At 49.0% G+C, this 13,418-nt stretch overlaps 1 protein-coding gene across 5 annotated transcripts in view; it reads right to left on the bottom strand.

Annotated features, from left to right (window-relative positions):
* LOC146206023 (putative nuclear hormone receptor HR38) overlaps positions 1–13,013 on the bottom strand; it is a 42,705-nt gene extending 29,692 nt beyond the window's left edge. For 3 of the 5 annotated variants that reach the window (XM_084590658.1, XM_084590659.1, XM_084590661.1), the window contains exons 1-2: positions 12,812–13,013; positions 1,259–1,416 (exon numbers count right to left, since the gene is read on the bottom strand). In XM_084590658.1, the coding sequence (XP_084446784.1) occupies positions 1,259–1,416; positions 12,812–13,010 (357 nt within the window). In that variant the 5' untranslated portion in view covers positions 13,011–13,013. Of the gene's footprint in view, positions 1–1,258; positions 1,417–1,886; positions 2,104–11,351; positions 11,548–12,811 lie in introns of those variants that run through there. The other 2 variants (XM_084590664.1, XM_084590665.1) reach the window with 2 other exon arrangements.
* Positions 13,014–13,418: the final 405 nt, after the last annotated feature.

Here is a 13,418-nt window from a genome sequence, read left to right as displayed (position 1 = left end):
GGGCGTTCTCCTTATAGGCATTCGCGTATTTTTACTATCGCTGAAAATCCAAACAAAAGACTTGTTCTGCGAATCTGGGCTCGGAGCCAGGGATCGCCAACGCTCCCTCCGCTTCACGCCATCCCCTCGCGGCACTGTTCCAAGCCAAAAGCGCCCAAATGTTGTAGATTGCATTAGCGGACGCGCGGCTCGGCGTTTGCGCCACCGATAGCACAACAATGACACAACGCCTCCCAGATCGCATGCGCAAGTCTCTGCTTGTCACAGTATCTACGGGCACGTTGGATATCATCCAACTTCGATGCGCGCTCTCTCTTGTGGTAGAGGTCCCTGTGCTTCGCAGCATCGGGAGCCATAAGGCATGGGATACCCGATACCATGCCCAGTGGGCCCAAGCACGTGACTGCGCTAAGGTCGGACGCGAACGGAGCTTCGAGCGTTCCCGCACCTTCCCAACACTTCCCAACGTGCTGCTCCATAACGGACCACATATACCAGCTTGCATATTTTCGAAACTTATCATTAGCGCGCCATATATGACACGTGCAAAGCCAGGAATGTGGAGATGTACAGGCGTGCAAGCAGTATATGAAAAAACAAAAACTAAAAACAGCGAGTTCATTCTCAAGAGCCAAATGTATCCTCAACTCTGGGGCCGAACTTGACGAATAATATTATGGGAATCATTCATCGAGACAAAGTGAGAAAAAAGAGAACTGCACTTTCCTCCAATGCTTGCAAAACAATCCTTGGCAGTATAATAATACGGCGTTCCCTTTGATGTTGCTTTGTGCCTGCACTAACAAAGAAAATTGCAGATATGATTTATCTTGCAAATAGCATATCGCAAGATAATGATGTATCTGGCAGCCCAAGACTCGCATTTGTAGGCGAATAATATGAGCAGGATGAAATATGTCAGCCAAGGATGAGCGGGCGTGAAAGAACTAAAAAAACCTTCTAGAATTTGCATCAAGTACGTTAAACCCCTGATCTTAGGCCCAAGACACACGGTAACGAGTCTAGGGAGTGCGGAGCTTCCCTATTCTCCACCCCCTCGCTTCCCTCATCTCATTTTCTTATTGCACTGTGTTTACTCCTCAAAATCGGCAGGCGCGATATTTTCATTCCAGGAAAGCTGGACACTGGATATGAGAACATTCATACACCCTTAATCGGGGCAAAACAAACACTTCTCTCGAGAGACGGCGCTGCTGGCAGGGCGCCCGCAAGCGCACTAGAAGGGAGGGCGGCTTACCTGCGGTGATTCAAGGAGCAGCATGGTTTCTGACGGTGCAGCCCCAATTGTCGCCAGAGCCTGGGAGGCAGACTCGAGCTCCGTGCTGGGTTCCGATCCCGCTGAGCTTGCAGCTGCGCTCGGGCTGGGCTGGTCTTCCGGCTCAGACACCGCGAGGGCTGCGTGGGAGAGTCAAGCAGTGAGCGTCGTCACAATCGCCACAGCACGAGCCCCAGCAGGAGCAGTTGGCACGTCAACACCGATACAGCTCGGCACAAAGGAGCGGAAGGTCCAGCCTGGTGCTTTAACGCGGGCTTTCCTTCTTTTTTTTTTTTTTTTTTTTTTTTTAATAGCTGATTACCGCTGCTGACCGGGCGTCAATTAAGGTGCCGAAGCGCCGTAATGCAGACGATCTAATACGGATCCAGATTCCAGACTTGCCTACTCAGGCTGCCCGATTTTGTGTGTTAAGCACGACAACTAGTCCTATAAATAATAGTCACGCAACTCTATCACGCCAATAATTCAGCCAACAACATGCTTTTGCTCAGTGCCTATACATTTAGTAGCACGAAGGTCAGATCCTTCTGTTTAAACAACGAGGTCGAGGTGCAAACACAAATAGAGCAGAAAAATCAACAGCTCTAACCATGCCCCTATGTTGTCATCATGCTTGAGGGACGATTTGAAAGCACATCGTCACATATCATTCTGAACATGTCCTTGTATAATGTTCGCTATTAAGCGAGGCGATAAGTTTCATGTAGGTATCATTCCGTTCACTGGGGATTAACGCGTGGCTCTGTGCCTAAACGACGTATAGGCTGCTCTGGGGATTGCACATCGACGATCATTCTCACATGTTGCAGCGTCGCTGAACACAAAAGATTTCTGCTGCGGAGTCTTCGACGTGCATAACTGTCACTTTTCAAGCAGCAGTACACCGCTTCTACACAAACCGCCTGCAGCTATAGTTCAAATCTATTTGTTTCCCATGCCAGCTGCCGGGCAAAAAAAGTTGTTTTCTATACGAGTGTACTGCTCACGGTGCACAAGCCCGATAGACGCATGATTCAGATGTCATCACGACGCCACACTAACTGAAAACAAGTGTACACGCTAACGACGTATGAAGAAGAGTATTTCCTCGGCAGTGTGCTCTTAATATGAAGCAGCAAAGTTTTAATACTGCTGCTAACTGGTAACAGCAACGCCATTACAAACTCGGAGAGAGTTGAAGTTTCCCAAGACACCGCCAATAAGGAAATAACTTCCATATTAAGCGCCAAAAACAAGTAACCATGACATCGGCTGCGTATGCTTTCGTAGCCAGAGTGCAAGGACAAAGTGCGCGAGCTGAAAGCATTGCTCGTGGGAGGAGGAGGAGAAGGAGGAGGAAGAAGATGAGGAGGAAAGGCAGGGAGGTTAACCAGCAAAAGCAACCGGTTTGCTACCCTGCACTGGGGGAAAGGGGTGAGTGGATATAAAAGTTGTGAGAGAGGGATAGTTGAAGTTAGTAGAGTCACATAACAGGCACGCCACATCACATCACGTCACAGTCATGTCATAGTAAACTCATAGTCTTTCGATTAGGCCTGTGCTTCGCATATTTGCAGGTTAAGCATATACACTGATTTATTCAAACCATAATTTTACTGTTATTGTGTTACTGCACCTTCTAGGCTGTTTAGTGAGTTGTCTTTCACGAGCCTGGGAGGTGAAGGCCTCCCAGGCTCGTGAAAGACAACTCACTAAACAGCCTAGAAGGTGCAGTAACACAATAACAGTAAAATGATGGTTTGAATAAATCAGTGTATATGCTTAACCTGCAAATATGTTAGGCCTTTTTTCTTTTCTGAGACGTGTATAGCGACAGTGAAAATGATACATGAAGCGTCGGGACGCGTCCCATTTTAATTTCTTCTCCATGCACAGAAAGAACAGTCAGACCATAAAAAAAAATAGCAAATACGGAAAATGAAGCCGGGTTGGTATTATTCACAACGTTCACTATAAGCATAATCGAGAGAAAAATTGAAGGTAGGGCATGACATAACGTCAGTCAAACGATACAAGGAGTCAGCAAAGAGACAACAGAAGTGCACGCTACTCTCTCCTAAGGACGGAGCAAAAATATTTCCAGACATCCGAAATTTAAGGACAAATCTGTGCCGCCAGTATGTATAAGCCCAATAATGAAATACGGAGTAATATCAGCTGGAAAGAGAAGAAAAGCGATCTTGGGTTCATGGTGTCTAAAACTGCTACCTCTTGGTCTCATGTAGCAACTAACAAGAGAGGACAGTTTAGTTCAAGTTTAAGGAAGCGAGTTATGAAATAAGGGAGCGTCTCATTTACATGCGTCTGGCGATCGCATCTCAGAAATAGGACACTGGAAGCCTATTGACAGTTTGACGAGCATTTCTGTTAATGAAAGCGAGTAGCCGCTTTTAAATTGAAGCTATAGGGACCGTTTGGAATATATTTAGCATAAATTTTAATGATAACACCGCTATATGCTTACACCGTTTATTTAAACGTTACAACGCCCTCGACGCACGTGGCGCCGAGCGCCAGGCGTTACGTTGAACATAAGCAAAGCTCGATGACAGCACGAAAATTTCGCGAAGCAACGTCCCAACGTCTGCAGGTGTTTCAACACCAACGAGACCATGTGCTGGCTGCTAATGTGCCACAAGCATGCCACGCAAAGTGCAGCGGAAGAGCGAAATAGCGCGCCGCTAGTGGTGCCCACGTTGCCACCACCCATGGTGTACGCGGCCGCCGTGGCTCACGGAAAAGCACGACGCACGCGGTTGCAAAACGCGAAATGCGCCAGTAAACTCTCGGAGTAAAACAGTGCGTGCAACAAACGCGCACATACTCACACTGTTGCGCACCACTGAGCCCAGCAAAAAACGTGCCGCGTGGTAGAGCGCGGTGACAGCGACGGCCAGCGAGAGGGGAGGGCTTCCTTCGGAACGACGCCGACTGCGGGCAGACTGCGTGGAGCCGCCGGGAAACCAAGCGAGTGCTATCGGGCCGGCACCTTTATCGCTGCGGGCGCAGATAGTGCGCAGGCTGGAGTCACATTGGTCTAATGTCCCTGCCGATAGGCGATCGTCCAGCGCGAAAGAATTTGCCCAAAGATTCCAGGCTCGACTTCGAAACTGGAACCGGAGAGGCGCGCGCGTCGCGCCTCCTCTCTCCCTCGACCGCCCTCTCGCCGATGCGGACCCGTGAGGTACGGGCGCGCGGGAAAGCCGATGCCTGGGGAAAGAACAATGAGTACGTGCGGCAGGTACGGGCATCCGAGGAGCTACTGTTACCTCTGCGGCTATTTCTGTTTGCTTAGCGAGGCTTCCGACTACGCCAAGAGCTACGTGCCACTTCCTTCGCAGCTCTTGGGCCGCCATTTTATGTTGGCGGAGGATATTATTGCGGTTAAACTGGACAAAAGCAATGATACCGCAGTTATACGACTCAACACACTGAGGTGATGATAGGAATACGACGCATCGCAACAATGATCAAAGTAAAAATTATTGGTACACCAAGATTTAAGGAACGAGCAATGGTTGCCAGATGGGACGGCGGCTGCAGGAGTCACTGCATGTTCCCTACGCTACTGTAGGTGCGCGAAAGCGCTGCGCCTAGCAAGTCTGCCACGTCTATTAGCAACCCCACTTCTACGGCCGTAGCTAGAAAGAATTCTGGAAGACACTGGGACATTGTTTCCTTGCCCAAGGGACGCAAATTAGCTGAGGAGACACTTGTGTGCCCTGCCGTCGCGTTCCAGTGATACGAAACGCGTACAGGAAGAGACCACCTCGTCTCTCCGAGTATGAAATGGCGGTGGAGCACCGCTGAGTGCCTCTGGTGTCGAAGGGGGAAATTCGAAGGTCGCATGCGAAGAATGTGAACGTATTTCTGTCCAGGATGACGAAGCTACCCAAGGTTATCCCTTCTGCACACACCCCTCAAACGCCGTTGGGCGGCCGCCGGGAAAGAATTGCAATGCTCTGTCTGCTATGCGTGTTCGCCAATCGGCCGCCTGCTAGGGACATAGCGTGAAGAGAGCCACCTTTCGTCCGCTGTCGATAGAAAAGGCTTCGGCCGCCAGCGCGAAACTAGCGCCCCTGTGTTCCGTAATCTTGAAGCGCGGCATGCTTAATGGCGCCGTAGCACCTGGGCCAGTTTGTGGTGAGAAGGCTACTTCGAAGGATTCACTTCATGCAAGGGCACATGCTGGCCAGCAGATCGCCATCATGCGACGACGAAAAGAGCGTGACGGCAAGCTATATCTTTCAAACTTTCAGGCTGCATGAGTCTGCTTGTACTGCTGCGTGTGCCCTTTCCATGCTTCTTTATGCATTAAAATTGTTTCCCTGGTTTTGAGAGGGAATCACTTAAGTGAACATTGATACCACTACAAACGACATAACTATAGGTTAAGAAATAGAGTAAAGAATACCGAAGTTGAGAAATCACACTTGCAAGCCATCATCCAGAGGCACAGTCAGATCCACTTTTACAATCTGATCAGTGTTCAGCTGTATATACGATCCTACGTAAACAAAATTATAGTCGTTAAAACCAAAATTTTATTGATATTTATACTTCTATGCATTTTAATGTTACAGTCGAGCTCATAAAAACGTAATTGTCTTCCTTTAACCAAGGCACGTCTTTAACTGTTGAAATTGTCGTGAAGCAGCCATGGCAGAAAATCATAACGCAGTACTGAGGGAAGAAGTACACGATATGACTTGCTTGCTTCATCTCTGTCCTCTGTCAGTACTTAACGTTTTGTCTGCCGGGGACCATCACTGCCAGTCATTACGCCATGATGAAACATTAATTATATTTTAACATATTTTAATTCTAAAAAGGTGTTGAAAGAAGAAAGAAAACATCCTCTCAGACTGAAAAAGTGACAAGTCCCAGATAGGTCTGTCATCATTGACGACATCGTATCGAAAATAATTCAAGACAGGATCAAGCAGTAGCGCTTTACATCTAGGGCGTAAAAGAGGCAAAGTACTTCATAAGCAAAAATCCCCCGAGAACGGGCTGGTAAATCTCTTTATCCAAGCCATCGAAAGAAGCAAGCCTAATTGGACTGCTATTTCTTAGGCAAACGAGACTTAGCGCTTAACTTTTCTGACACCTGAACTGCTCGGCACTAGATCATAGGCGAGAGGAAACATGTATAATACAAACACAGCCCCCCCTCCCCCTCTACTCCTACAACACCATGTGGTAATTACTCATTTAGCGTCCACCTGAGCAGAGCGCTAGAACGGCTAGTGACCGTTATTACAGCGCCCCAGGGTGTTATATAACGGCAAGAGAGAGCGAGAGAAAAAAAAGGTTCCTTTTTGCATGAAATTAATCTCATGCATCCATAACAATGGGAAATATTGTTTTGTATGAAGGCTGATACAGTACTGCAGGCATTTAAAATAATCTACTTCAACGAGCATCGACACACTTCGGAACCAAATAGCTCTAAAATCGGGTGTGACATATGTGCAAAATATTTTATATATATGACCTGCTGGTGTATTTAGTTCATCGCTGGTAGAGCGTGATGAGCCACTGTTTCATTGAACATAATGACTTCCTAGCACTTGTGCATCGGCCAGTAACAAAGTACGCTCACATAAGAGCAGTTTGGGGTATGTGTCGTGAGCGTTAATTGTGCAGTTGACGGGCGAACACGTCTGGCATGTCTTGGACCAGGCGTTTCGGTCATGTCTTTTATTGGCTATTGTGAGAACGACGGTCATTTTAAATGTGGGCCTCGTAATTTTTAGCACCTTTTCTACTGCCGTTAGTTTTCTTTTTTCAAGGAGAGCCATGCTGGGACAAGCGACCATTGTTGCCAAGTGACGTATATAGTAGTCTTGAAGGGAACAGACGCAAATGGAATCACTGATGCAAAACCTGAGGTTGCTTTTTGAAAGGCACGCCCTTCGCTACGGGCGGCTACAAAGAGCTATTGTGGCGATGGGATACGGTCGGTAAAAGGCCGCTGTCGTGCCGTATGAACGGCAACAGAGTATGCTCTGTAGTTTTGCTGTAAGAGATGCTTGCGCACCTGAGGCAGTATTCCGTAATGTTCCATTATCTATTTCTCTTTTCGCATTCATTTGGTCATCGGTAAGTGTTGTTGGGTAACGAAGCCACGGCTTTCAAGCGTCCTTGATAAGCAACATGACCCCATTGGCCTATTAGCGACCGCTGCTCGGCATTGGCTGCATGATGCGGCCAGTAGTTGGCGGGCGCATGACGATGGCTATCGCAGACGGCGGGACCCGCTGCCCTGTGATTTCTGTGACTGGTCTCTCGCTGCTTTCGTCTGGTGTTGCCGTCATGCTGATGTCCGACCGAATGAAATGGAAAATAGAAAATGGAAGGTTATGGAATACTGACTCTGGTATGCAGACGACATCCCACAATATGTAACAGACTCAAATCTGCATTCCGAAAAAGCTTTCCGAAATAATTCCCCCTTGCAGAAAGACGACAGCTGTGTAATATACTACGGCGAAGAGGGGATATCATCACTCTGATCTCTTGTAGTTGAGTAAGCGAAGAGAGTGACGCTGCAATGCCTCCACAAAGCCTCGAGCGGCTAGAGCTGGAGACAGAATGGTTTCGCCGCAAGTCTGCAGACATGCCTCACGAGTAGTCTGTTTCACCAGCGCTATGCGGTGGAAAGGGAGTCTGGGATTAGGTAAGGTTGGGAATTTAAAAATCGGTTACATTCAAGTACGAACCACCGACAAGAAAGTTATATCCTTAAATACGTTAGCGGATTTGGTTGGGTACTGGCTGCTCCCCTCGGCTTTTGTGAGAAAGAGCACTGAGAACGCAGAAAAAAAAAAAAAAAAAGAGACTTCGGGCAAAGTAGCGGAGCCAGCGACTGCGCTCAAGATGGAGTCAGTCGTGCATGTCAAAATTCTCAGGAAAGCTACAGTAAGGACTGTGATTTGTAAGGGCAGGAACAAGTCAACCTGAAAGTATCATTAGAAGGACATGTTTTGTTTTTCGCAGAACGACAAGCGTGGGAGCACTTCATTCAGACATGCACATCATCGATGTTAGCTTAAGTAATGTTGACATAATAACTTAGCGGAGCGTGCATGTGGGGAAGTGTTCCCAACGCTTTGTTATTCCAATCTGCACGGAATCCAATGTTACCCGTTTTAATCAGGCTGGAAGTCGTTGTCAGAACATTTCGGAATTGACTGACGGTTACGAGACCCAAAAGAATATCAAGTATACGAATATATAAGAACGAACAGCGAACTATACCCTCAGGGTATGGAGAAATGGAAACAATCCAATTCTTGTGAACACTTCAGAAGGGGTTAATTGTCCCACCTGGAGCTGCCATTGCCGGTACATTTCATGTCCAGGAATTTCCTGAACGAGAGTATTTTTCACAGCGAAGTTGTTTATGAACAAATTTTTTTTCACATATCGATTGCATGATAACAATTAATATAGCCGCAGTAATCCCATCAGAACTAGATTTTGAAATATTTTTCTGACTAATGTTCCCATTGATTTTCTGTGGAAGTCTAATTACCGTGTGGGAAAAGAACGACAAACTTTAAAATCAAAACTCTGCTACGCATCGCAAGAATCGACCACTCTAATCAATATTTTTACAGCAGTAAATTGCAATATTCCGCAGTTGAGTCACGATTTATAGAGACGTCCAAAAAAGCTGGAATCATAGCGTGGCCGAAGGGATCGCAAAACAAGTTGCCGTCTAGTAGTCAAACGAAATAATGAACATAGCGAAGGCTTTGGAAGACACAGACCTATTATAGAACATCAAGAAATGCACCTGTAAAAGACAACTATAAAGCCGATTTTTTTACGGTAATATTACTGCGATAGTCCCACAAAAGCTTGATTGCAGCTCGTAACTCTAATGAATTGCTTAAAAACTCGGCAATGCTTGCATCGTTCTGAATATGCAGGGAGGATAATCATCTCTCGAAGGCAGGAAACTTCAATGAGCGACATTATCCAAGATATCGAGTAATAAAGCCGGAGCTCCCTCCGTGTATACAGAAAGACAGCATAAGACAGTCTGGTGAAATATTTAGGGGAATGCTCCAAGGTGGAGTAGATTTGTAATAAGGGAGTAATAACTCAATGCATCCACCCAAGCGGAGCCATACGGCTACAAAGGAAAGCTAAACAGCTTTCTCAGAAACTTCGTAGTTAAAGGAAAGTTCGTCCTGATCCGGGAATCGAACCCGGCACTACCGCCTTTCCGGGGCAGTCGCTCTACCGACTGAGCTAACCAGGACTGTCAGCAGATCAGATGGTAGGGCGAGAGCGAATTGATCTATAACTCGAAGTGGGAATGGTGTAGGTCAAATATTTAGGGGAATCCCCCAAGGTGGAGTAGATTTCCAATAAGGGAGTAATAACTCAATCCATCCACCCAAGCGCAGTCATACGGCTACAAAGGAAAGGAAGGATTACTCCCTTATTATAAGACAGTCTGGTGTCACGTGGCGTGGCCAAGCATTAGCTGTCATATGCGAGTGCTGACTGCGAACACTAACGGTCAGAAGTTATATGAACACAAGCTTCAGATGTCTAACTGAGGGAAGAATTATCGAGACGGAAGATGGTGACGTAGGCTGATAGCGTACCTCTGACGAAGATAATAAAGAAAAAAATTGGAACGAAAAGCAAATGCAAGATGTTAGAGAACACGATGAGCAATGAAGCCGGGTGTTCAAATTCAGACCTATGAATGCAACAGTGTACATGAACTCAGTGGTCGAGAAAATGCAAGCAAATAGGGGAACGGCTAGAATCAGCACAGGAACATACCGGTTGAGCGTTCATGCCGGAACCTGGTGGGCGCGTTCACACTGCTGTAGAACAGTTAGTGAAAGGGGCTTCGCTTGCTTCGATGTAATAGCACAATGTGTTGCCGGCTGACAAATTCTCAACAAGTAGAGCATTTTATGCTGTTTAAGGATGCGAACAATTGTCATTTCAGCAGCAGTGGTCATGTATAGCATGTCAGAAAATCTGGAAGTATACTGCAGGTGAGGTGCTGAAAACATGCGGCTGCGTCCGCAAAGCATGCGTTAATAAGGTATGTTGGCGATCTCTCCTCAACGCGTTCTGTGCGTTATGTCAGCTAACTAATGCTCAAGGTCAAGGTTACCCATACTCCCTGACCTCTCCCGAACTGGGTATAAACAAAAGAGCGGCGGGCGCGAGCCGAGCGCTTCCGCGCGGCGGGCGCGCGCGTCACAGCGGCCGGAAGGGAAGGCAGGGGTGCAGGCGGGATCTCTGAAGGCACCGCAACCGCAGCGCCAGAACTGGGTCACAGCGCGTGAACGTCATCGGCGGGGCTCGGGCGCCCGAAGAGGCCCTACAAGCATCCCGAAATAGCCCGATCGAACTGGCCACTGACGTCACTCGCGGCGCCACACTATTATTGGCCCCTGTGACGCTTCCCTTCCCACAATACTCGCGTGACGTCACAATTGCGTCAACGTGACGTCAGTGGGCGCAGTGGCGAACTAACCCTGGGTCGTCGGGCAACCAGGCCACAACAGCTGCCCCCAATGCGCCCGGACAACAACTAAACGGGAGCCGCGGGCGGCCCGTTCCCTGACTGCGCGGCTACGCGAGGAGGCTGGCGCGACCGAAGCGCTTCGCATCTTGAGAAGGCAACTTCCTGGCGGCTAATGCCTACAATATGATACGCAGAACAAGAATTCACTGAATCCACAATGCCGACTTAAACGGAAGATGACACCTCAATAAAGAACGCTGTGCATTTACAAGTTCCTTGCATACAAATCATAGCGTTGCCCGTTCGGTGAACAATTTCAAAACTCAGGACCACAAGTAACAGTACCGAGAGCGGAGATATCAGCAGCGAACGGCTACAAATGATGCGGAGGCCGAGGATGTACGGCGCCGAGCAGCCGCGCGGGTCCGTGGGTCACGCGGACTCCGCGGCTGTCCGGCGACCGATATCAAGGGTCGGTCGCACGGGTCGGCCGCGGGTGAGGTAGCCCGGGCCCACCCGCTCGACCGGTAAGAAGCCACTCACTGGTTACGGATCACGGTTGCCGAGTGCTCCGTGCTCGACGAGCGTGTGAGGCGGTATCCGCAGGCCTGCTACAGTTGGCCGCTGGCGAAGAGTGCTGTCAGAGGGCGTCTCTCGCGAGCTGTCCCGTTGAGCGAAGACGAGGCTGTCTGCATGAATGTGCCTGAGAGGTCGGCAAACTGGCGTCAAAATCCGGGCGCACCGGCAGCCGAGGAGCTTATATAGCGGCCGTGAGACGAAAGGGAGCGGTCGTGACGCAACCACGGGTCGTGACGTCACGGCTCCAATCCCGAGCGCCGCGTTCGGTGACGTCTCTCCAGCCCTGAATGGGGAAGCGCAAGCAGACATAAGACGCGCCGTGACGTCGCACATCGATTCGGGTTCGTGACGTAAACGCGCGCGTCATGAGGTCCCGGGCCACGCGACCAACGCACTGCGATCGATTCCGCCTGGGGCCTCCGCACACACGTGCCAGCACGTCCTGGCGACGCGCACCGACAACATTGCGTCTCCCCCGCGTGACAGCTAGGGCCCCATCGCGACTCTGGCCGCAGCTGCTTCAGCTGAGTCACGCACCGCAGCAGCGACGGGACGTTGCGCCCCGCGACACGAAAACAGGCCCCGCGTCGCGAAAGCGGCGTCGCCCGCACAGCTCGCGAGCCACAGGGGCAGCCGACCTGCCGGACTCTTGCCTAGAGGCCTCTTGGCCGCCACGCGTGCTCCGTAGGCGGATAACTCCGAGAACATGCTACAAGCGCACGCAGTGCCGGCGAACGTGTCACGTGAACTGCTCGCAGCTGTTAGCGTCTGTATTCTCGTAAGGAATGACAGCTGAGTACAGAGAAGCGAATTCAGAGAGACGCACGCCTTTCAGATGCGCGGGTTGGTAATGCCTCATCCGCGTACCATCACAAACGACTTGCGAGTGACGGAGATTAAAAAAAAAAAAAAAAAAAATGTTTCAAAACAGACTTAAAAAAAAAAAAACGCGTTTTATAACAGACGTTCCATTTACGAAAGCGTTTCCGGCACAATTTGCCACTACGGCCTGATTAAAATGCGCGAAAATTTTCTGGAATCATAAAGCCTTAGCATTTTTGAAAGGTTTTGCATTGTATTTGCATGTACAGCGACATCTATCCAGACAACAAGGAATACAATAAAGGCAATAGCGACGAAGCTTTGCTGGGTATTTTATGTGCAACAGGGAAGCAATGTTACCCTTGCGCTTTGCTTTTTCCTCTCTTCCCATCACGTGACAAAAAAAGAAAAAGAGGTACGTACTCGAAATATGAGTTATATTTTAGTTGAAGCTCATTCATTACGACGCCTTCCATCCTCGGGAGGAAGCATAGTAAAAAATCCGGCTGAAGCCGGCTGGAGGTCTGTCCCGTCGGTTTGCCGAATGGCGCAAACAAAAATGTATGAAAACGACAATAACAACACGAAAGCTCGGAACAAACCTTTAGATTGTTGCCTAACGAGTGAAGGAATTCCACAGGTATCAGCGCAGTGAGTAGTCTGACGTCGGCTTGTTTTGCTAGCGGCACGCACGGTCCAGTGCGACGCAATGTCGCGCCGCGTGTCGGTTGTCTGCACATGTGTGCGTATGGCCGGCGACGCCCGGGCGCAATCTGTCGAGCTCGTGCCGTGGAGTCGCATGGCAGTCTCACGTACACCTACCGCATTCCAAACTGACGTCGCGCGACGCGCCGCACAGACGCGACAGAATCTCATTCTGAGGCCCTCGGCTGCATCACACACAACGGGGGAACGGCACTCATAGCTGGAGGTAAAATGCGCGAGGTTTCTCTGGCGCCGATTCCTGCAAAGCGCGCGGCAGTTTCTCTTTCCTTGCTTTGTGTTTCGCGCTGCCGCAGCTTTGCTTGCGCTTCTTGATCCTCTTGTACGTTGTGCCTCTTGGTCTTCTCGTGATTTTTCCAGCTATTGAAGCCCTTTTTTTTTTTTTTTTTTTTTAGCGATATATCGTAGTTTCATAGATTTAATCCTACCACTTTACTCCACCGTTTTAAGAGCCGCATTTTTCGCACAAAAACCCAGTGACTTAGG

This window comes from Amblyomma maculatum, chromosome 1 (assembly GCF_055883805.1).
Source record: "Amblyomma maculatum isolate TAMU_Amacu chromosome 1, ASM5588380v1, whole genome shotgun sequence".
Lineage (NCBI taxonomy): Eukaryota > Metazoa > Arthropoda > Arachnida > Ixodida > Ixodidae > Amblyomma > Amblyomma maculatum.
The sequence above is the reverse complement of the archived record's forward strand: the minus strand, read 5'-3'. Positions and strand labels throughout refer to the sequence as shown.